Source organism: Corylus avellana, chromosome ca2, assembly GCF_901000735.1.
Source record: "Corylus avellana chromosome ca2, CavTom2PMs-1.0".
NCBI classification, from domain to species: domain Eukaryota; kingdom Viridiplantae; phylum Streptophyta; class Magnoliopsida; order Fagales; family Betulaceae; genus Corylus; species Corylus avellana.
The window spans coordinates 44192571-44218038 of record NC_081542.1 but is presented as its reverse complement, the minus strand read 5'-3'; the positions used below and the strand labels follow the sequence as shown (position 1 = coordinate 44218038).

Here is a 25468-nt window from a genome sequence, read left to right as displayed (position 1 = left end):
ATGTCTCCGCAGGTGCATCAGCAGTGAACGTTTTCCATGGTCTCGGCCCTATCAGCCGCAGGTTCGCAGCCATCGCTTTCCTGCTTGGTCGGTGTGCCTAATGACCTTTAATATAGCGTTGAATACTTTTGGATTAACTATCTGGAAAAAAAAAAAATGTAGAATAAATAAAATATTTATTTATTTACCTGTATTTGTTCTCTCAAGAAAAATAAAAAATATTTTAATTTAAAAAATAAATTATATAATTAAATGTTTATAGACACATGACACTATTTTAAATGAATTGAAGGAAATTCCCAAAATTTCTATCCATATTTATTTACTTATTATTATTATTTTTTTTTTTATAGTTTTGTCCATCGCAAACCTAAAAATCTTAATTCTACTCTTTTATAAAGGGTTCACACTAGAAATATTTATTTGTAAAATTAAATTCCCTCAAGGACAGACAAAATATAATAAGGAAAAAGTAAAATTCTATTAGTAGTATGGTTGTTTTATTTGAGTTGCTCACATCTTACCAACATACAAATTTAAGTACAAATAATGCTAGAAACTATATTTTTATCTTATTATTATTTCACCTTGTTGATTTTGTAGTGCCAGGATTAACCTTTGTTAAAAGAGTAATGTTAAAAACCAGATTTTTATCCTACTATTATCCTACCTAACTAAATCGGCCGTGCCAACTAGCCCCTGAATTTTTGTTATAACAACGACCGACCTAAATGCTGATTGACACTGTTACGACCAAAGTGAAATAGTAGTAAGAAAAATGTGTGCTTTTTAGGATTACTCTTGTTAAAAAAATGATTGGCAATGTCATGTCAGCGTAATAAAATAATGACGAGATAAAAATATAGTTTATCACCTTACTCTTTTAAGGACGATTCCAAAGGGCATGAATCAAGGGACTACAATAGAAAACTAATAATATAATGCTTTAATCCAGAAGTGCTTCATGTGCTTGGCACAAGCTGCTATTTGTGCTCACTTTACAGTCCTTGTCCTGAACTTCTATGAATTAAATATGATTAATGATTAAGTGAAAGAAACATTTCACTGTCAGGAACTCAGCCGACATCCCACATTACCACAGTGCCACCCATCAAATCCAAATGACCTCTGTCTTCTAAAATGGCACCTTTTTTTAACTAAAACAATACTCCAAGTCCTCACAGAACCATGTGCATTGGATATCAACAACTATGGTTTTGCTTAAGCACAAAGCTATTAGTAAAATACTTCCACATGTTGATGTCGGAAAATTTTTTTAAGCCCCCAAAAAAAAAAAAAAAAAAACCCTAGAAAAATTCACATCCTCCTTGGCAGATTGGTATTGCACCATTTCTGGGGCATCCATGAAAATGACTAACACATTACCAAGCCATTAAATAAAGTCAAGAAAAGCCCTGTCCAAACAGATTAACATGAATATATTAAAAACTGAACACTAAACTGATACATCACATACTTTTCACCATAAATAGTTACATTGTTTTAAACAAAATGGACAAAATGGGTTTTAAATTATAGTAAAGAAGCCTCCCTCTATAGAGTGACCACCAGAAAAAAATTCACAACCACTGCATGCTCGGCACACTAAGAAGCCTTCTACTCCAACTGTCTTCTCTCTAAGTCATTTGTAAGAGTTCTTGGACAATTTCAGATATTGACGGCCTGAATTCCGGCTCCCGCTGCAAAAGGATTGGATGTTAGGTGATTTGTTAGTCTAGATAAGCAGTGAAGTTGTCGATTCACAGTTGAATTGAAATGCAATATATATAGTTAAAATACACATAATATAAAGCGTGTCAAAAAAACCCTCACCTGCACACATGAGGAAATAATATCAGCAAATCGTGATAACGACTTGATCGGATAAACTCCTTTTAATGAGGGATCAACCATCTTTGCTAATGCATCAATATCATGAAGCTGAGGAATTGCCCATCTAACCAAAAATTGCTCCCCCCGTGGCCGTGACCTATATATTATTTTTAAACAAGAAGACAGTTTTAGCTGAGACCAAATCATTTGCGTGAGCAATGGAAGAGTTCTGTTGGGGATGTTATGCAAAAGTTAAAGATAGGTGCAGAACATATTGCATTTTCTGTAACAGGGCTGCTAACCTGTCGAATGACTTCCGCCCTGTGAGGAGTTCTAACATTACAACTCCAAAACTATAGACGTCACTCTGGTAAGTATAACTTCCCGAGTCAAATTCCGGGGCACCATAACCATAAGCAGTGAGAAGCCGTCCGGACAACTGACAGTAAATGCACCAATATCAGCTACCAGTTATGTATAATAAAAGTCGATCATCCAGCTTAATTTTCTCTCTCGCCTTACCAAATAAAAGTTTCATGTGTTTGCACAAAATTCATGCAATTTTCAGCCTAGTAACAAATAACTAATAATAAGTTTTCGCATCCAATGGTATTAACTGGTTAGTTTTGGCAATATTATTACAACTTAGGTCACAAAATTGATGCATCTAAGTCAGAATGAGGACAACATCTACATAATTAATTCGTTATGGCACATCATATCTCACACTCAAAATTACCTGACTCGCCGAACCAGATGACAGTAGAGGAGCCAAACCACAGTCTGAGACACGAACTTCAAGCTTGTCATCAAGGAGAAGATTGGCAGACTTGAAATTTCGGTGAACAATGGGTGGCTGGCAGATCTCATGCAAATACCTATACCACAAAAGAGAGGAAAATCAGTTTTTAATTGACTAAACATATACAGCAGAAGGTCTTGCACAAGTACATAATCCAACAAGCAAGTTATGAGCTCTTCAAGAGATCCCCTGGGTCACCAATAAAGGAGACACAACAAAGAAACCTGTTTCTGACCTCTAGGTCTAACACGAGCATTCTATTTAAGCAAGAAAAATGTCGTGAGTCAGTTGTTCAACTTACTCTAGGGCTCTCGCAGCTCCAAGCGCCATTTGGATGCGTGTTTTCCATGTAAGTCTTTTATGAATCTCATCATCCACATGCAGTGCATCATGAAGCGTCCCATTTCTGCAATACTCATACACAAGTAGCTGCTGACCATGCTCAGCACAGTAACCCACAAGCTCCACAATATGAGCATGGCAAAGTCTAGAGATACTAGAAACTAGTTCAACGAATTCCTCATCACTCTGCTGCCTGGAAACTTTAGTGTCTAGTTTCTTGATTGCCAGTAGCTACAAAGAATCAACAAGGGGCAGATTAAATGTTAGGATCTCAATTTATAATGTGCGTGACTAGGAACACAAGGCCAACCATGAGAGAGAGAGGAGTGGAAGTGGGTGGTCAAGAATAGATCTCAAGCATAAAAAGATACAAAAAATTATGCTTTTTAAGAGAAATTTTGAAGGAAAACTAGAAGGTTAATTAAGAAATGTCATTCCCATAAATATTTGAATCAAGGTTTGTCTCCCATATAACTGAAAACTTGGGGAAAGAGTGGTGGTTTGTGGGCGGGGGTGGGGGTGGGGACTCCCTAGCAGGTAGTTGTTTTCACACTTAGAGGTGAGTATAATAGCTTGACAGTTCAAAACTCTACTGACGAAGATGAAGATGATGAAGAAGAAGAGGAAGAATGCCAGCAAAATTGAAAAAGTGACTCCAAGTATGCAAGCCTACCCCAGCAGCCCACAAAGGAACCTCCATATAATCAATAGGAAAAAATAAAAAAATAAAACAAAAACAAACACACGACACAACGTCTGAAGTAGAACCACACAACCAAGTTGAGAAGCCACACAATCAAACAGCCACATGGTCGCAGCAAATCAGTTCAGACTAAACTAAAAGACTCTTACCTTTCCATCATGGAGCTCAGCCCTATAAACACTACCAAGCATGCCTTCCCCAATAAAATTTTCTTGAGAAAAGCTATTTGTATACTGCTGAAGCATTGCGACAGTGAAAAATTTTACAGAACTTGTGTTCAGACTCTTAGAGGGATCTCTACTTGTAGTTACTTTGATAGGCGCCATCGGTTTCACACTGATCTTCTCAACGGGAAAGAATGGAGGAGGAGGTGGTGGTGGCAAGAAAGTCATATCCATGCTGGTCATGTCTATCTCATCATCCTCATGCATTGAAACTGAAGACATTTTTTTCACATCTACCTCTTGGTCATTCTGAAGCTTTGGAGTGGCAAGTTTTCTTCCATTGTCTATTACATGCCTATCTAGTGGTTTCACAACTGTCTCTCTTGGAACTGCTAAAAATGGTCAAAAGGCCAAATTTCAAGTAAAACAGATGGTAAGAGATTAAGAAATTTTAAAAGTGGACAATAACAAAGCTACCTTTCTCTATTAGACCATTTTGCTGAACCGGAGATTCAGTGTATTTAAGCTTTTCTCTAGAGCCCTTATAGGCACCAATATCATGCCTCTCAGCATTCTTTTTCTCTTTCCTTCCTTTCAAGCATCTCAACTTACATAGGCACAGCCCGATTGCAATAAGAATTAAACTCCCTATAACAGCAATCCAAGTGACCCTCTTGGCTGTCAAAATTTCCCCGGATCCTGTATTCTTCAGGTTTTCTGGGACAAATCGTCCATTTGCTGGTTGCCCAGGGGCTTTTGCAGAGTATGGTGCCGCCGCCGCCGGCGCAAGAGGAGCGGCTGCAGTTGGGGGTGATGGAAGAACTGTAGTATTAAATGGATTTCCATCTTTTCTGCAGAATAGATGCTAGGGTTACCAAAAGAAGCAACAAAGTAAAAGCTAGACAGGACATATATGACGGTAAAATGGAACATTAGGCACACAAATTTAAGCCACGGCATTGGACTTCAATACGGAACAATGGGGGTATCGAGTAGCTACTATACTACTAGTATCCATTGTGTCCCCAGTGACTACTCCATAGAGGTCAAAATGATAACAAACCTATCCAGGTCTTGGAATGATATATTGGTCAGAAGATGGGACTAATCATGTTCTACTTTATGATCTTAAATAGAATACTAGGCATTAATGTAAAACATTGTCATGTCAGACTAGTTAATATCCAAAAAGAAAAGGGGAAAAGGGACAAAAAAAATTAAGAAAGAAAGAAGTATCAAGTTGTTCTGTATTTTCCTTATGCTTCAACAACAATACATTTATGCTCTCAGACTAATTCATGTAATATACAAATAACATAATTCCCCTATTAATTAAAAAGGACCACGAGAGAACCATTAGTGTCATTGTTTCCCAGGATTTGGCAAAACACGACACAACTATATCCATGTTAAAAAGACAAATCCATGCCTTGTAATTGGCACAAAATATATATTTAAAAAATAAGCTAAAGAATCCCAAGCTTCACCTGAAATTTGGAATCCTCAGTAATGTTGCAGGTATAGGTCCAGAGAATAGATTGTTCTCTATGTTCCTACATAGCACGAAAGAAAGAATTTGAGTTGCCGAAGGCAGCACATAGTTCCTCCCAAACAACTTTTGCATCAATATCAAATCCTCCAATAGTAAGATTGCCAAGAAACAATATAATGAATGTTCAAAAATAAAAATCAAAGAGGATGAAAGAAGGGTACAGATCCTGCAGGAGAAGACTCTGTAAAACATCAAGGGTCCCCGAAAGTTGATTGTTCTGCAAGTGCCTGCATAGAAAGTATATAGTTAATGGAAATAATTACGCATAGTAGATTCACAAATAGAAATTATATTGAGATAATTACTCACAATGTGGTAAGAGCTGACAAATTTCCCAATGAGGGAGGCAACTGACCACTTAAATTGTTGCCCGACAGATCTCTGCACCATAATATGCGATCACAACCACAAAAACAGAAAAGAAAGATGAAGGCAAAGCCATCTGAACTAAAAGAAAATGCCTACAAGTTCATCAAACCAGTAAGATGTTGAAAGGCATCTGGTATTCCCCCAGTTAGAAGGTTATTGTTGAATGACCTGAGGGGGGAAAAATAGAATTTAGATGAAGAAACTGATCACAAGAAAACAATAACAACTCAACAAGAGGACACTAAGGCTCTAATTTTTTCAACGGCAAATGGTTTCTGGATGATATTGTCATGTTTTCGTTGTTTGGTGCCATAGAAAATACTAATCAATGGAAAACACTTTCCTGGTCCTCTCAAAATTGCACCCTAAGTGGCATGACTTACACTGTGTAAATGTACGTCATTTTGTGGAATGCAGCCCTCTCTTTTCTCTCATCTTTCTATCTCTTCTCTCGCTCTCTCAAGCCTCTTCCTCCTCACTCCTCCACACCGCAACCGCCACCACCACAACCACCCTCCTTCTCACTAGCACCTCCCCCTCCCTTCTCTTCACTCCTCTACATCGCCACCGCCTTCTCCCACTCCCTCCTCCTCAGTCCTCCACACCGCTATGACCAGTTCTCTCTTCCCTTCCCCTTCATTCCGCACGACCACCCTCCTCAAACAACAGAAATTTCTCAAGTAAAAAAACATTGAAAATCATTTTGAAGGTCTCAACCAAATACCAGAAATAAATCATCTAATATTTTGAATTGAAAACATTTCCCCAAAAAAATGTTTTATGTTGAAACAAATAGAGCCTTAGTATGATTAAACTTTAACCAAAACTTACAATTCCATTAATTGACCTGATGATGACAAACTGTCGGGGATGCTTCCAATGAATTTGTTATTCGAAAGAGAACTAAACAAGTGTAATAAAAAGAAGACTCAAATAATGTCAAAATAGGGTATTTAAAAACATAACAGAATAAAAATAGTTTGCTAAATCAGCTTTCTCATGGAAAGGGAAGTGAATGAGGTTTAACATACAAGTTCCTGATGGTAAGGGGCAAAATTGATGGAATGGTCCCGCCAATATGGTTGTTGCTAAAATCTCTGCTCCATAATGTAGCAAAAGGCTTCATAAGATTCCAGATAGAGATATTTAAACAGTTAAAAATTTGATGTGGCAATGCAATTTGATTCTCCTTCTTAAGGTGGTCAAACCATCCCATCGGTCGGTTTTTGGGGTAGCTGAACCAGCCCCAGGTTACGAGGGTAGTTCGGCTGTCCCCAAAGGCCGGATTTGGTGGAGGTCAGCCAACCCAAACCATTTTTTTTTTTTCTTTTTTTCTCTTGTTTTTTATAAATTTTTATTGAAAGGTAAAATTGTAATTTCATAAGGACTCTATCACCCAAAAAAAAAAACTGAATTTGTACGAAATGATCATTTTGCTACAGACACATACCACACAAATTTATAAGCTCGATTTGAAACTACATCAATTTATTTGTTCCAAAGCAAAACCAAAGGGACTAATTTAGCAAGTTTCCCTATCTTTTTAACATATTGAGATTGATAGACATTTATATTACACAAACTGGATTCAGATAACAGTGATAATAGTCTCTCTAAATTATCTCAACCTCATTCATATGACAACTGCATGCACATATGACATAGAAAATTGCAGGTAATTATGACACATACATTGCTAAGATCGATCCAAAGCTTCCCAAGCTATCGCCCAATACTCCTCCCAAATTTACGGCACTTAGTCGTCTGTCAACCCAAACAGCTCAGAAGATCAACAAAGGAATGAAAACTGATCGATAGATAATAACTCAAGAGTGCGAGAATCAACATACAGTTCCGTTATGTTTGAGAAAACACACTCAACACCTTGCCACTTATCCCCGCATGGGTCTCCTCCAACAAGAAGCCACCCAAGAAGTGGCGGGTAGCCCAGAGCAACATATAAGCTATTAATTGCCATAACTGGAAAAGGAATGGACACAATAAGATAATTAATATACAACTCCATAGTGTTATTTGACAAAGCTAGCCTATAATTTCTTGGCTAAAGAAACAGAAGAAGCAAAACAAAAAAATTCAAAAAAAAAAAAACAACCGTATTAACAACTTCTATGATCTATCTGACAAGTATGTCAAAGAATTCAGTAAAATTCTTCATAAGAACTGAAAACTAGGATTTAATAATACAGCCAACTATAGACAAGCAGGGTTTAACATACACCGAGAAAAGAAAGAATGAAAATTTTAGTACTAGCCACTCTTATTCTAAGTTGGGTTTGCAGAAAGAACCAATTAATTGAAATAAAATGTTAATCAAAGATGCCACCTTCAATCATTTTCCTTTTACATTCCCGAGAACCAAACAGACCACTGCTAGAGAAATATAATCAGAAAAAGTGAGCTCTATACTTTACCATCAAGAGGGTCAGTGACCCCAACACAAAATCTCGCTGTAGAAATCAACAGCAACCCAATACAGACTCCCGCACAAAAACTCCGGTTCATGCAACCCATTTCCTCAGCAGCAAAATCCCAGCTTTCTCTCCTCTTAGAACTGTTTTCCAGAACCAACCATCAAATCCTTGAAATATCAAAACCCAAAGCAAACAATAAACAAACTTTCAAAAAGAATCACTGCTAAAAAAAACAAAAAGAAAAAAAACGAACCCTTCAGAGCTTAGAGCCAAAGGAAATCAAAACAAAAGAGTGTGACGAAGATGCGTCAAGGTATGATAAGCTGAATGTAGCCAAAAGGATTCAGAGAACAACAACATTAGGAAAGATTGGAGCCGAGATTGTCATTGGAAGTCGAAAAGGGTAAGAATATAAAGGATTCGATGGCCTTAATATTTTAAAAGTCAGCAAGAAAGCTACACAACGAGAGAGTTTCCGGCCACTCCGGGTCCACTGTTCGCAGACCAAACGTTATTTTCCTTCTTGGACATGTAAATGGAATATGTTTTTTTAAAAGTGATTTAATCATATATTTAAAATTATCTAAAGACCTTCTGAGAAAACAAAATTAAAAGCTGGTCGAGTGGCTCCAGCCTCCAACGTCTGATTTTTGAGTTGGGTTGGGACCCCTTCACGTCATAGTGCAGGTATATACTTCTATTTATTAAATAAAATATAGAAAACGACTGAAACAAAATTTTCTTTTCAATGTTCTTCGAGGAAAAATAGGTTTAATGTTAAAAAATTTATTGCTTGAATTTTTATTTATTTTAGGACTATCTTAGAAAAATACATTATCTATATATTCAATGGGCCCCACTCCCTAGGAGTAATGTTTTTAACCTTATATATATATATATATATATATATATATATAACCTTATATATATATAAGGTTAATATATATATATATATATTAACCTTCTATATATATATATTAACATGTCCACAAAAGAAGGTAACGAGAATTCGTCCCTAAGAGGTAGTTCAATCGGCTGTAAATTTTTCCTTATAGAACGGAGGTCACTAGTTTGAATCTCCTTCTCTCTTTCCTTGTGTGGACATATCAAAAAAAAAAAAGTGACGAGAATTCGAACCAATAACTTCTACTTCATAAGGCGTGATCTTCGGTCAATTGAGCTACCTCTTGAGAATAATGTTACATTTGTTAATAGAGGGTGTTTTTAACGAGCGTGATATTACAACTTTTACTATAAAGTTATTTACAAATTAAAATGACAGTTTATAATTGGCAAAATAATTAAGTAGGAAATTTGACTTTTTAATTATTTTAAACAATTATAGATTATCAAATTGATTTATAAATGAGTTTAGAATAAAAGTTTGTAGTCTTAGATTTGTTTTTTTAATTAATTATAGTAATTATTTATAAGAAAGAAAGACTGTCTGTGTATGTTTCTTCTTCCAGCTGTATAGAGCATTGATCACGGAATCACTTTAGACTTAATTGTATCCCCATTTTCCTTCCCTTTTCCCTTAAAAAAAAGTTATAGGAATGGGGCAAGGTAGAGTTGACATTTTTAGACTAATCTGTTTTTTTGGGCCGTCTTATGTACTGAAATTGACATTTTAGCCTTCTCTTTCCTTTTAATTTATTGGAAATAAATAAAATTGAGAAATTATTTATTTCCTCGTCCGATCCTCTTATCTTCTCAATTTTCAAAATTACCATTAATTTATGCAGGTTGACATACAAGTTTTACAGGCACATACGTTCTACACAAAGATCTATTGATGCATGTCGCGCCATCTCAGTTCCGTTGCTCGCTCCACCAGAGACTTTGCCCTCAACATTGACAAAGAGTTCGAGATTGACATGCAGCGGCACACTTTTTTCGGACTTCAATAAGAACCGCAGAAGGTTAATTAAAGCATGTTTAGAATTACGTAAAAATAAAACTTTTAAAGCTAAAAAGTTTTATTTTTTTTATTATATATATATATTTTTGAGTTTGTACTTTTTAAATATCTTTTTTATCATGTGTTGCTGTTTTAATAGACAGCCTCGGGTTTTGTGCTTATAATGGCATTGAAAAATGCAAGGGTGTTTTGGCTTGGAGTGGAGTGGATTAGCTTGGAAGCCAATTTTGGTAGAATGATTAATTATGCTAATAGTATGTTGATTATGTTCACTGCATTGCTTTGGATTAATCCATTTGCTTAATTTCTTATTGCCAAGAACATTGATGATGGTAAAGGAGGGGCGTTGGGGGTAGTGATTAGTGAAATTGGGAATGCTGAGAGTTTGATTGGTAAATATAGGTGATGTTGATATGTCTCCTTCCAAATGCTGAGAGGTTGATTGACGGAGTTAAAAATAAATAATATTTAAATCAAAGTTGGGAAGGAATAAAGTACATGTAATAAAATAACGAAAAGAAATGATACATTATACACGTAAATTTATAATGAAATGAAATTGACCGGCACTACCACGTCAATTTAGTAGATGAAATGAAATGAGAGTGTAGTATAAAATAACATTATTTGTGTCAATCAGCATTTGAATTTATTTTTTATGAAAAGATTACACTTTACCTCATTAAAGTTTGGAACGATTTGCAATTCGACCTTCAAAGTTTCAATTTTGACAATTCACCCCCCTAAAGTTCAAAATTTTTGCAATTCGATCAATATTATCTCAAAATTCCCATTTTGCCCCTAATTTTTATATTTTTTTAATTAAAAACAACCAAATTTAGGGGTGCAAAAATGGCCAGATGAGATTTTTAAAAAAAAAAATTTTAAATAATAAAAAAAAAATTTTTAAAAAAGGGTAATATGCGAAGTTTTGGATACAATTGGTCAAATTGCAAAAATTTGAAACTTTAGGGGGTAGATTGTCAAAATTGAAATTTTGGAGGTCGAATTGCAAATCGCCTCAAACTTGGGGGGTTAAAATATAATTTTCCCATTTTTTAATAATAATTGGCATTGTTATGTTATCTGTGACGTCTCACATTGTCTGGGTGTAAAAAAAAAATGATGTGTTTATATAGAATATGTTATCTCTAAATGGTATAAGGTATTTTGAGTGTAAACTCAATATTAAAACCGTGCAGGTTTAGCTCAAAGCAGATAATATTATATCATTTAAAGCAGAGTGTTACATAATCAATATGTGATAACGATACAATGAAAGTATAGTTTCTAGCCCCTGCTCATCAAAAAATAAAAAATGAAAATTTTTAACAAAAATCCAGCAAAGCTTGAGAAGGTGGGATGTGAATGCTTATATACACACAATCTCCTTGTGCCCACTCTCATTTCCCTCGTCATGGCACTCAAAGGCTAACATTGACTGGCATTGGCCTGCAATTTGTCCTACTAGTGTGACCAACAAAGTAACATGAAAAGGGCTACTTCCATCCTAGTTTAGCAAATACTAAATGGAGGATGTTTGAATGTCACCCACATGCATAGAATTTGCCTCATGAAACATTGGGAGCACAAAGTTTGCTATGTATATAACACATAAAAATGGGGCACTATTTTTTTTTTTTTTTTTAACTTCACCTTATATCTCTGAATTACCACGTGTTTTGAGAAGACCTTTCAAATTTAAAAAACTCTCAATTCCATAATGCAATGTACCTCCTCCGTCAGTTTTTAAAGTTAAAAGTGATAAAATGACCATTATACCCCTAATTTTTTTTTATAAAATTCAAAATTTACCCTTAATTTCAAATTAAAAATAATTTTTTTAAAAAATTATTATAAAAAAAAAATCAAAGAGTAATTTGGTATTTTTAGGGGTTTCTGTTTGGGTTTAACGGCAAAAATTGACGAATTTGGTAAATTGCATCAAATTGAAAGTTCGAAAAAGTGAAATTGAGAGTTTTTGAAATTTGGGAAAGGAGTCTTCTCAAAATACATGGTAATTTAAGGGTCATTTGTGAAATTCCACATTTTTCTTTAATTTGGGTAAAAAAAAAAATACCTTCAACCAAGTCTATTAAACTGATACCTATCCTTAGAGCATGTAACTTTTATATGATTTTTTTAATAAGATTGATAAAGCGTGTGACATCTGTTTTTAGAGCACGTAATCTTCATATGCATTTTTTTAAATATAGGTAAAAGTCAAAATTTTGTTCACCTCATTCATTTTTTTTTTTTTTTTTATGAGGAATGGGAGACTGATGTTCAAATAAGAACAAAACCCCCATTGTACAAATAAATTATTTTGATGCAAGGGCCACATCTCTAGTTCAGCTGTCTTGTAGGCACAACTGTATGCAGACGTACACCCTTCCTAAATCCTAAACACTTTAGGTCATGCATAATTGTAGTCTACCACATTTCTTTGTAAAAGAGGAAGCTTATATGATTAAAAAGCTTAAACAAGTTGTTTAGGGATTAAGGTTGGCAAAAAGAAAGATGCATATTATTAAATCTTCAATCCCACGCTTTCTAGGTGAAACTATGATGGCCAAAGTGAGTTATCCCTTCCACCCTTCCATCTTGTCTCAGCACCAAATCAAGCTCAAGCATGTTTTGAGGATGTTCTCTGTCTTTTGTTTGAAAAAAAAATGTCCCGACGTGACATTAAGGTGAAAATTATTTGTTAATATTTTTGTTTCGGAAAGCAGTTTTAGCAAACTTGGCGATTCATTCACAAATCTTGAGAGGGCTAGATGTGTAGGTCCACTTTTCTTTCTTGTTTTCATTGAGAAATGTTGATTCACAACAATGATCAAACACTTGTCGGGCATTAAATATCATACTACTTTAGTTGCCTCAATTGGTTGGTGGATTGATAATTGGTGAAATAAAGTGTAGTGATTGTTACTCTCTTAGTAATCCTTTTGGCAAAGTCACTCCATTGCCATGGGGTGCAAGAATCCATTTCCCTTGCGTGAAAATTACATCTTAAATTCAATAAGCCAATATAGTTTCATGCCATTAATACATTTCTCTTATGGCCTTTACCTAACTTTGCCAAACATTTGTCTACACATGAATGACCAAGCTAATCAAAGATCTAGATATGAGAGCACGCATCAAGTAATTCGTATTGCTAGATATCGATTTAGATAATGGACATGATGGCTTTGGCAAACATGCTTGGGCTACTTTATTTGTGGGCGCAAATGTACATGGTTTTATCCATATTAAGTAGCTTATGTCTGGCTTAACGGTTTTAAAACGTGTAATTTGAAAAAATAAAAAATAAAAAAATAGCCATTTTAAAACTCAGTTAATGAAAACGTGAATTTTGAAAATGCAGTTAAATGTTTGGTAAAGTCACGCACGGTGTGGCTTTTAAAAACGTGGTTATGTTTTTAAAACACACCATCTTGCCTAAAGTTTAAAAACGTAAATTTTTATATATTTTCAAACTGCCATTTCTTTTTTTCAAATACAATGGCAAACAAGACATTGTTCTAGAATTTGTTTAAAAACATGTGTTTAACTTGCAAAACCGCAAGACCAAACACATTCTAAGCCTAAAACCTGGGTTATATGTTGCTTTAACTTGTCTTGTTAGGTTTGGGACATAAATATTTTACAGGCCTATTTTGAATGTGCTCCTTTGTCCTGAAGCAGTGCTTAAAATCCACAAGAAAAGTGGGTTCAAAGGCCTTTCAAGTGGGCATATTTATTATTTACAGGTGGAAATTTCAGGATTGCTTGCCATATGAGTCTAAAGTTTAAATTGACTCAACCACTCCCTCACTACTAAGCACAACCAAAGTTAAATATGGGGAAGTACATGCTGCTCTTCTTAGGGCAGTTATGGCTATCAATAAGAGATGTTCATCATCATTTTTGGCTTCTTCCCAAGTTGGAAAGCTCTCCTAATGATTATTCATTATTCATTATTCATTTTGTGAAAGATTAGTTTATATATAAATTAAAATGAGCCGATGTGTGTGACTTCTGTAGTTGTAACGTCTACGATGGTCGCTTTCACAAGTTGTTTAGGTAACATAGCTAAAAAAGGTATTTAAGAAGATGCAAAGTTATAAAGTCCATTTTATTCGTCTTAATTACATGCAAAACTATTCAAATCAATTTTTAAATTAGCTAGTGGAAAATTATATACATATTTTTTGACATATCCACGCAAATGAAAGGAAAAGAAAGAGGGAAATTCGATTTAGTGACCTCCGTTTCATAAAGTGTAGCGTAGTTTGGTAGCACGTTTGTTTTGGGTACAAAATGTCAAGGGTTCAAATCCTGTCATCCTTACCTATTACTTATCGTATGAGCCATAACGAGGGATTAATTGAAATTGATTAAAATTGGGTATGATCAGTCTTTTATTTTACAATATTCTATATATTAATTTTACAATATTCTATATAATAGTAGATGCATGCAAAAATATATTAGGGTTACAAAATATTTATGAAGCGCTCTTAGTTCAGTTTGGTAGAGCGTGGGTCTCCAAAACCTGATGTCGTAGGTTCAAATCCTACAGAGCGTGATTCCATTCTTGTTATTCTTAAGTCGAAAATTACAATGAAATAGGAGGTCAATCAAAAAAAGCGTTTTCAACCGATTGAGCTATCACTTAAAACGAAAAATACTTCTTACTAGATTTTTTTTTTTTTTCTCAGATTCATTAGGTTTTGAGAAGACTCTAGTTATGTTAAAGTTAGCACATCCATATTGGTAATGAGTACAGGCAAATGATAGATACTTTGAGGTTGGCTGCACAATATTCCGACGTGGATACCCTAATTGCCAATATATCTATAATGTTGGACAACTAACGTTTAAATGAGATCTTTTATATTTTAATATAATAGTATAATAAATATAAAATATGAAATATTGAAAAGGACACTAGCCTTCTCCTATCATATATATATAATTTTTAATTATTTTTTTTTTTCCATTTGGTAACTTTCGAATGTAATGTGTCATAGAAAAAATGTCTATTATTTTCAATTTTAGGAAATTTTAAATTACTATCTTTATTTGGACCTCTTTCTACTAAATTATCTCTTAATCTTGTATAAATATTTTCCCCATTAACCAGGGAAATAATATTTTTATTTATTATTGTTTAATATCTAGAATAAGAGAGTTAGAGGTATGAAAAAAAAAAAATATAGAAATAGGTTTTTTTTTTTAAGATAAAAAGTCAAGATCCTATGATGCATTTTAAGGCTTTAAGCTTCTCCCTACAATCGACTAGGAATGGGTGCCAGAACATTTGGGATGTTTTGGGCCATTTGGTCACTTTTATATCTAAAGTGGCTTTCGGTCCAAAATGCACAACCAGCCCAAATTATAACCACCAAATAAAATATTGCCTGGGCCTCTGGCTTCTCTAGTCCTAACTCCTACGTACGACTTCTTGATTTTTGTTGTAACATGAAACTATTGTATTTTTTAAACCGATAAATGATATTTAGTACATGCTATACGATTGTCATATAATTGACTAATGTTATGGACTATTTTTTTAGCCTTCTAAAGTTGATGTGTCATTTAAAATCATCATTAAATTTTAGATGAATCATACTTGAATTTTGATCAAATGGTGATTTTGAAAGCCACATCGGCTTTAAGAGGATAAAAAGATGGTTCATAACATTACTCCATATAATTATGATAACCTGGTAGTAAAAATCAGCTTTTTTGTGTTTTTTTTTTTAATAACTTATGATATAAGGGCTGATTTTCATTGCTACTGACAATGGTGTAGCAGTCTACTAAATAACATTACTCGTACTACACATCCTGCCATTTCATGTTGCACCAAAGACAGTTGTGTATAAGAACAGCGCTCAGAGTAATACAATTTTTACTATAATTATTTTACAAACTAATGTGCAAGTATAAGTGGCATTGTTACGCTAGTTACAATCAAATTTTATTTGTTTAGTAATTATTATAGAAAGTGTTATGTAGACTTAAAAAAAATAATAATAAATAAATAAAACTAGCTTGTCAGCCTATGTGGCATTGCCACGTTAGCCACAAACACAATTCTTTTAAGTAATCAATTTGTAAGAGGTTTGTAGTAAAGGTCTAACAACATTCTTGTGTGAAGACTGAAGTCATACGAGCATGTTAGAAGCGTGGGATGCAATAGAAAAACATCGGCAACAAATTTGGCATTGAAGGAGAGCACATCTAGGCGTTTAATGAAAAACTTTCTATAAATTTCAATTATGTTTATCTTTTGTTTATCGTCTTTGCAATCTATCATTGAATTCGTAAGACCTACATGTTCAATGATGGACTTGTCTATTTCTTATATGGAAATAAACAAAAGATAGACAAAACATAACAACCAAGCATTTCTCATTCCATTTTGGCCTTTTACCTTCTTCCTTTGCCAATTGTATGTGTATTCACTTGATAATTTAGTAGTTTACATATATCAAAATGTAATTCTCTTCCATGGATCTCAGCTGTAAATGGATCTCTCCTGCATTTACAGCTGAGATCCATGGCATTTACAATCTACCAGCATTGTCTTCTCATTTTGTTCATAGTCATTATCATACCCTCTGGTCTCGTGGGGCCAAGAAATTGAATAATGAAATGTACGTCCAACTGTTGGATCCATCCAATTTATGAGTCACTCAACCTACCTATCATGGGCTACAGTAGCTCACCTTGGTCTTTTCCTTTATCTTATTCTTGGGGTTTGTTCATCATCCTGCCCCCACATCCTCCCATCCACATTGCACATAATTATAGGAAAGTGGGAGAGATCTCCCTGTCAAGGGCTTATTTTGCCCAAGCACCTATCAAATAAGTTTTTGTTGGAGAAAAAATAATTAAAATATTAATTAAATTAATTAATTAATTATTTTCTCACAAGCTTAAGCTTTCGGATAGGACAAGTGGTGCTTTAACTTGATATCAGACCCAAAGGTCTTAAGTTCGAACATTGATTATGTCATTCACTTCGTATTTCAATTAATATTTTACATGTTAGGTATTACTTATTAAATGAGAGTTTAAGCCAACAAGTAAAGAGGAGTGTTAGAATATTAATTAAATAACTATACCAATTATTTCCATAAACTTAAAACTTTTCAAATAAGTGGTGATTAAACCCTCTCTAAAAAAAAAAAAAAAAAAAAGCCTCTCACATTCTCTTATCTGATTGTAGGAGGTGGATGACTAATTGTACGAAATCCCGAAATTTGATACGTTACAAGCCTGCAAATTTAACTCCTAACAAGGAGTGACAATTTGTGTTCACATGTCGAGTTCGAATTGTGTCAAAGCATGAATATAAGACAATATAAGTCAATCATAATTCGACCAATTTAATTAAACAGGTCATACATTTTAACTATAACCTAGTAATTTTATGTTGGATTTGCGATTTGTGTTAAAAATTATCAATTTTAAATGTTGTATGTCGAATTCAAATCGTGTCAAAATATATATATAAAATTATGTAAATCAATGATAATCCGAGTGTTAAGCTAATATCAAGTTGATAAGTCCTATAACAAATTTCACATAGGCCATTGGCACATTGCTACCATTTTGTTTGTATATTATTTGAAGGACAGAGGCCATGTTCATCTAAATCTAGGACACATTTTTTTTTGGGTTCAATCAGGTGTAGACCCCAAGTCAAAAGGGTGAGAAGCTATTCTCACCGCTGGATCACTAGTAAAAGTGCCCCACACACGTGTTCTTGAACTTTTTTCCCAGAAATGGTAGTGCGTGGCCGGGATGGACCGCCCATACGGATTGGACATTACATATGTTAATTCACATGTCAGTGACGGTCGCAAAACCCAACACGCCCTTGCCATTATGATAACGCCCACATCAACGAACCCAATTATCAATCTAGTAATTCTAAGAATTACATTTTTATTTTTATTATTATTTTATAATATTATGGTGAAAGTCTTAACTAATTTTTTAAACATTACAAAATAAAATATATTTAAAAATTAATTAATACCGCAATGTCAACATTATAAAGATAAATATATTATAAGTTTTTGAGTTAATGCGCAAAAACATAAAATATAATAAAATCACTACGGTTAAATTTTTTTCCAAAGGGTTAACATGCGTCAATCTCATTAAAACGCATCATTTTATCACGTTAACATATTAATTAAATCTTAAAAAAAAAATTTGAAGGGGTGGCCAGCTGTGGAGCTGCCACCCCTGGCTACCCCCAACCCTTATGGGATGGTTGCAAGGTGGTTTGCCCACCCCTAGGGTGGCTCGCGGCCACCCCAAACCCCCTATGGTGGCCCGCAGGCCACCCCTAAACCCTAGGGGTGGGTGGGGGTGGCCGCTGGAGTTGGTTTTATTTTTTTATATTTAATTTTTAAATTTAATTAATAAAATTTTTAATATACTGACATGATAAAACGATGTGTTTCAATAAGACTGATGCCCGTTAACCATTTGGAAAAAAATCCAACAATAGGAATTTTATTGCAGTTTCGATTAATCAATGAGGTAAAAATTCGAAAAATAAAACTTAGACATTTTACAGTTTTGGCGCGTTGACTCAGAGACTTATAATATATTTATCCTTATAAATAAGTGTAGTATGTAGGGGTGTAAACGAGCCGAGCTTGAGCAAGCTTCCCTTGTTTGGGCTTGGCTCGTTTAAATTTTACTCGAATTCGAGCTCGAACCTAGATTAAGAACGAGCCAAAAAATTGAGTTTGAGCTCATAATAAGTCGAGCCGAGCCAGCTTGAGCTAGCTCTTATACTTTAAGAGATAGGGGGTGCCACAAGCCTAGGTCCCCAACAGAGATATTTGATATTGGTTTGGTGGACAGAGTCTAGGTCACCAAACCTAAGCCCCCTCGACAGAGAGTATGGATCATTGTCTCAAAAATGCGTCTTGCTTAGGTTGAAGCAAATGCCAATATAGTTGCTGTTCTTATGCCGCTATTAGTAGATCAATTGCTTTTCTTTTATTTTTTTTATTATAAATTTAAACTTTAAGTACTCTTAAAATGTTCAAGAAGCCAGCTTGCACATGAGTATTTGCTTAGCCTAGCTAGCCGAGTATGGAGCCTAAGTCAAAACAGCAAGACACTTGGTTTCGAAGAGAAATGATATGTATCATTTTATAATAAAATGATGCTATTAGGGGAAAAAAAAATCATCAATTTTTAATATTAATATGAGCAATTATGTGAACAACTACTAATTCAAGCCTTATACGAGCTTTTTACGAGCCTAACTAAGTCGAGCCGAGCTTGCTTCGTTTAATATTCTAGCCAGTATTTGTATTCACAAAACGCTTCATTTAATAATCGAATCGAGTACAAGTCGAACTTATACGAGTCGATCACAAGCTCGCTTGCAGATAGCTTACTCATTTAACACCCCTAGTAGCATGTAGTAGGATATTACCACATATTATAGAAACGACGTTATTTTGATTTTTTTTTTCTCTTTATACAGTAGTTAATAAAAACTAATTGATGGTTAAAAAATAACTACTACCTATCAGTTAGTCAATTTTACTAATCGCTTAGACGGTTAACTATCTTTTTACCCGAGTCCCGAGCTAGGAATGTTATGACAATAAAGTTTATAATTATCTGAGTTTACGGGAAATAATTTTTTATTTTTTATTTTTTTTTTCTAAATTTGATGGAATATAAATCTTAATAATTATTATTTTTAATAAAATAATTTAAAATTTACCATCACACAGTTTGGTAAAGTTACTAAAGTACAATAAATACATTTCATTGACGCTGACCAATCCATCCATCCATTTCACTCATCGAGTACTCTTTTATTCAACCAACTACTCCTACCATTAGTCCCCTTCTTCTTGTCTTCCATTTCTAGCACCTCACTCACTGCTCCGAGACTGCACCCTCCCCGGCGAACGACCTAGTCACTCTCACCAGTTTCCGGCGAAAATGGTCTGAACAGTTACTTTTCTCAAGAAGATCTCAAATGGGTTGCTGTGTGAGCTCCGCCAAGCCCTCAGCTTCACACAAAAACCACCATTCTCCGGTGGGCACTCACCCAGTAGGATCCGCTGATGCCAATGAAAACAGAGCTTCCCATCCTTTAGCCGAAGAAGAGACCGTCAAGGAAGTGCTCTCCGAGACCCCAAAACCCAAGCCTCCGCAACAAGACTACCAACCCGCCGCCAAACCGGTCTCCGGCAACGTCAAAGACAACAAGAACAACGACGAGGACGAGGACAAGATCGACAAGTTTCACTCACCCATCAATGCCGCCACCGACAACGACGTCTCCGAGCTCTCCGAGGTCTACAGCTTGAGCGAGAGCGTGTCCACTACAACCACCAAGAGAGACGAAGACGAGGAGGTCCGTCAGAGAGTGCACAGATCGTCCCCGGCGAGAGCGCAGCAGAGGAGCAGAGTTCACACTGGGGACTTTGGGGCCAAGAGAGAGAGGCTTCTCGGGAAGTCTCCGACCCGGAGATCCGATCAGTCACCGGGTCGGATTAATTCCGGGTCGTCCCGGTTGGTTCACGGCAGAGAACCCATCGCTAGTCGTGGGTTTAGGCCCACCGAGCCACCTCCGAACCGTCGGAACCCTTCTGGTGAGGCTTCCAGTAGGCGTTCCAGGTCGCCGGCCACCCGTGTGGATAATGGGCCAAGTAGATCCGTCATGGGTCGGAGCCCGTCTGCCAGGAGAACGAACAGGTCCCCGAGTCGGGTCAAATCGGCTCCGACTGAGACTAATGCCCGGAAAATGGAGCAGACCAAGAATGATAGCTGCACGGAGGGTAAGTGGCCGACCATGTCGACGACGACGACCACCACCAATGAGTCATTGGACAACCCACTTGTGTCCTTGGAGTGTTTCATCTTTCTCTAACTCTTCGTCTCCTGTTTTTTCTTTCGGTAATTTGTTTATTGTAAATAATTTTAATTGTAGTGAAAAGGTCAATTTGGGGATTTTGGGAAGATTTTGTCTATGTGTGGGTTGGGCGGATTAGCAGATGACACCTGTCTGTGTCCGATTTCACAGAAACGCCATTAAATTGACCGCTGTTTACTTTTTACTCTCACAGTCACAGGCTTCCAAAAGTGGGTCTCTTCTCCTGCTTGCCCAAAGATTGCGTTTCTGCAGAATAATGATTCTATGTACATAATTTATTTATTTTTTTTGTCCTTTTTAATGGCTTTTTCTGTTTTTGAATTTGAAAGACTTGGGCACTCAAGCAAACAAAAGTACACATTTTTAGAAATAAAAAGCTGTGAATTTATTCATTTTATACATAAAATTAATGCAATATTTGGATTCTGGAAAATGATCCATAACTATAAGCAATGTTATTGTTAAAATATGAAAATAAAGTATAAAATAGGAGAACCCGACGATATAATGATTTGAGACGGTTCGGTTTTAGAGACCTACATTCATGATGACTACATTGTGTTTATGTTGACCTATTTGATAGAATAGTGATAATGTGCATGTGTTTATAGGCCACACGAATGCACAATATAAGTAATGTAAATTGTGTAATAGTGATCAGATTTTTTTTTTTTTTTTTTTTTGAATAAATTCTGATCTCATTCAAAATTCTGAAAATGGTACAAAACATCTAGAGTCAAAACTCTAAATATCAAGAGCACGAGGCTCTAAAACTCTAAGAGACGATTGCTTTAAGAGAACAGTATGTTTAACAACATCAGGGACTTCTTCCATCCATATTCTAGAGACCCCTGTAGTCCTTGCTACCCGCGCCAAGCCATGAACTGCTTCATTTGCTTCTCTTTTAACATGCTCCGCTCTCCAGCTCCTAAATCCCGCCATTATAACATGGATATCTTCAATCACTTGACCGAATTTGCACCATCGATCTCTCCCAACAATAGCTTGGATCACTGTTTTTGAATCCCCTTCCAATATAATGTTTTGGAAGCCTAGATCTCTACCAAATTCCACTGTGCACCTGGCTCCCATCGCTTCTGCTACGGTAGGGTCTGGACTGCCCTCTAGACACAGGCAAGATGCTGCACATACATTCCCCATGTAATCCCTGATTATGATACCAACTCCCACCCCACTCACATCCGGTTTCACAGCCACGTCCCAATTACATTTATACGTGTCCATAGAAGGAGCTTTCCACCTCACATTTGCTTCAGACACGGGAGCTGGACTCACATCTGTTTCCTCTTGTTGCACCGAAGTCTGTTCCCACATCTTCCACAGTTGCAGTGCTCCCTTAGCCAGCGCATTCGGATGTTGAAATTGCTCACCGTGAACAACTGCATTTCTTCTCTTCCAAATCTCACGGGTTGTCATCGCAAAAATGCCCAGCACCTCCGAGTTGCACCTGCGAAAGAAAAATTCAAAAATTCCCAAGAAATTCTCCTCCAAGCAGACACTTTTCTGTAAACTACGCTCACTGACACTCCACACGTCTTGAGCCGCTGGGCAGTGCCACAAGACATGTGCAGTATTTTCAATGGCTCTACTACAGAAAATGCAATCAGCATCCTTCAAAACCCCCTTCTTTTTTAGATTTTCTTTTGTAGGGAGGATATTATTACACGCCCTCCACATGAAAACCTTTGTGGCATTGGGAACTCTAAGCTCCCATATTTGTTTCCAGACATCTTGAAGGCCCGACCTTGTAGAACATTCACCTCTATTTCCGGCGTTTCTCTCCAACTCCAGGTAATAAGCACTTCGGACCGAGAATTCACCAGTGCTTGTGAAATTCCAGATTAGTTTGTCTTGCCTACTATATCTGCTTACCGGGAGTCCACCAATCAGGTTTGCTTCAGCATCCCAAAAGATTTCTCGGATAAGGGGCATATTCCACCGTGGAGATGTTGTTTCAATTAACTCACAGACCTTTGCTCTTGGAGATAGCTTTCGACAAGGTGACTGAACAGTGAAAGAAGATGGATTTGGAATCCATTTATCTCCCCATATTGAAATATTTTTTCCATCTCCGACTCGCCAAATTAGCCCTGCAAACAGTAATTCTCTACCTGCAAGAATACTTTTCCAAGCTAGTGAAGGTCGACTCCCCACTTTTGCCTCCCGCAAATTGACTGATGGGAAGTATTTGGCCTTTATAATTTTTGAAGGCAAACTGTCGGGCTGTTGTAGTAACCTCCAGCTTTGTTTTGCTAGGAGAGCTTTGTTGAAGGCATGAAGATCCCGAAAACCCAAACCCCCTTGAGTTTTTGCACGTCCCATTTTTTCCCAACTCATCCAGTGTATTTTCTTCTCATTCTCTTTTTGCCCCACCAGAATTTTTGCATGAGGCCATTTAATTCATTACAAAGTGTTTTGGGGAGTAAAAAAATACTCATACTGTACGTGGGTATGGCTTGAATCACTGCTTTTAGGAGTATCTCTTTTCCAGCTAATGAGAGTAATTTTGCCTTCCAATCTGTCACCTTTGCCCTTACTCTTTCTGTTAAATTCTGGAATTCTCTGACTCGAGACTTACCGACTAGAGCTGGGAGCCCCAGGTATTTGTCATACCTTTGTGTAGCCGGAACTCCGGATAAGCGAAGAATGAGATCTTTCACCTCTCGCCTGGTATTACGGCTGAAAAAAATGGATGTTTTATCCCTATTCAGCCGTTGGCCAGATGCTTGTTCATACCTCTCCAGAATCATTGACAACCGCTGCCAATCTTGTGCCGTGGCCTTACAGAACAAAAGGCTATCATCCGCAAAAAATAAATGGTTGAGCCGCGGGCCCCTTGGGGAGGTTGGGACTCCTCGGAGACTTCCAGAAAGTTCAGCCTTTAAGAGTTGGGAGCTCAACGCCTCAGCACATAAAATAAACAAATATGGTGAGAGTGGGTCCCCTTGACGGATCCCCCTAGTTGGTTGAATGCTCCCTTCCGGAATTCCATTAATAATAACGGAATATCTCACTGTGGATATACACTTCATAATTAAACCAATCCATCTAGCTCCAAACCCCATTTTTTCCATAACCGCCTCCACAAACCGCCACTCCAACCTGTCATAAGCCTTACTCATATCTAATTTTAAGGCCATGTATCCCACTTTGCCCCACATCCGTGAATGCATGGAGTGCAAAGTTTCATAAGCTGCCAGCACGTTATCCGAGATTAATCTTCCCGGGATAAACGCACTTTGGTTTTGGGAAATAATTTCAGGCAAGAAAACCTTCAATCTGTTTGCCAAAATCTTTGAAACAATTTTATACAAAACGTTACAAAGACTAATAGGCCGAAAATCTGAGGCCTTTGAAGGATTAGGTTTTTTTGGTATCAATGCAATATGGGTAAAATTCACTTCAGCATTAAGGTTACTAGAAGTAAAAAATTTTTTAACAACATTGCATACCTCCTCTCCAATGGTGCTCCAATTGTCATGATAGAAGCATGCCGGCAGTCCATCCGGGCCTGGCGCTTTTTGGGCTCCCATTTGGGAAATAGCACGAGTGATTTCATCCACCGATAGTTCTCGGATCAGCTGCTCGTTCATGCTAGGTGTAACTTTTTTCTCCATCCCATTTAAACACTCCCCAATTCCACATGGATTTGATGTTGAAAAAATATTATGGAAATAATCAATAAACGCCTTTGAAATTTCATCAGAATTTGTACATACAACTCCATCTTCATTTTCCACACGTACAATACGATTTGCTTGGCGTCTTTGTTTTACACTAGCATGAAAAAATTTTGTATTTTTATCACCCTTTTTGAGCCAATGTTTTTTTGCCCTTTGTCTCCATTGCATGTCATCCCTTTCTATAAGATCATTGACCTCCTGTTGCAGCCGAGTTATCTCTTCCCCATCAGGTTGAGTTTCTGACATTTGCAAATTCTTCAGCTGTTCAGTTTTTGCTTGGATTAGGTGATCAGCTTGCCCTCTTTCTTTGACTTGCCATTGTTTTATCACCTTTTTGCTCTTATCCAGCTTTTTAGACAAAGATTGCCACGGATTGGATCCTATCACTTTCTCCCTCCATACCTTTTGGATGACTTTTTGGTGGTTAGGTGATTTTCCCCATCCTGCTACATACAAAAAATTCTTCATATGTTTACTTGGGTCACGCCTAAAATTCTGCAACTGTACCAGTAATGGTGCATGGTCAGAACTTCTATTCGCCAACACCTCCACCCCATACTCCTTATATAAAACCATCCAAGCATGATTCGCAACAGCTCGATCCAATCGCTCCATGATGAAATTACCGTCCTCTCTTTTGTTGCTCCATGTAAATTTAGGTCCCGAGAAACCCAAATCGTAGAGATGACAATTCTCCAAGGTTTGTTGAAAGGCATGTAAAC

The 25468-nt window shown here is 36.3% G+C and overlaps 3 protein-coding genes and 1 non-coding gene across 7 annotated transcripts in view; 3 read left to right on the top strand and 1 right to left on the bottom strand.

Annotated features, from left to right (window-relative positions):
- Positions 1–1420: 1420 nt before the first annotated feature.
- LOC132170970 (protein STRUBBELIG-RECEPTOR FAMILY 3) lies at positions 1421–8731 on the bottom strand. 4 transcript variants are annotated; one of them, XM_059582139.1, is made up of 17 exons: positions 8451–8731; positions 8198–8364; positions 7616–7745; positions 7458–7529; positions 6797–6862; positions 6597–6668; positions 5862–5933; positions 5706–5777; positions 5558–5623; positions 5332–5397; positions 4322–4695; positions 3830–4236; positions 2937–3208; positions 2573–2711; positions 2136–2272; positions 1834–1990; positions 1421–1700 (listed from the first exon to the last, which is right to left on the bottom strand). In XM_059582139.1, the coding sequence occupies exons 2-17, from the start codon at positions 8295–8297 to the stop codon at positions 1638–1640; spliced, it is 2265 nt and encodes a 754-aa protein (XP_059438122.1). In that variant the 5' UTR covers positions 8298–8364; positions 8451–8731; the 3' UTR covers positions 1421–1637. The 4 variants fall into 4 exon arrangements, with proteins under 4 accessions (XP_059438122.1, XP_059438124.1, XP_059438123.1 ...); XM_059582141.1 differs by having other exon boundaries at positions 3830–4233; XM_059582140.1 differs by having other exon boundaries at positions 8198–8337.
- A 5886-nt stretch (positions 8732–14617) lies between these two features.
- On the top strand, positions 14618–14691 carry TRNAW-CCA (transfer RNA tryptophan (anticodon CCA)). The gene has a single exon. It is a non-coding gene; the product is annotated as a tRNA-Trp (tRNA).
- Positions 14692–19933: 5242 nt separating this feature from the next.
- Positions 19934–21289, top strand: LOC132171618 (uncharacterized). The gene has a single exon (XM_059582988.1). It carries the CDS (start codon positions 20143–20145, stop codon positions 21037–21039), a length of 897 nt encoding a protein of 298 aa, XP_059438971.1. The 5' UTR covers positions 19934–20142; the 3' UTR covers positions 21040–21289.
- A 4070-nt stretch (positions 21290–25359) lies between these two features.
- LOC132169903 (uncharacterized) overlaps positions 25360–25468 on the top strand; it is a 915-nt gene continuing 806 nt past the window's right edge. Inside the window, exon 1 of the mRNA XM_059580845.1 lies at positions 25360–25395. Within this exon, the coding sequence (XP_059436828.1) occupies positions 25360–25395 (36 nt within the window). The remainder of the gene's footprint in view (positions 25396–25468) is intronic.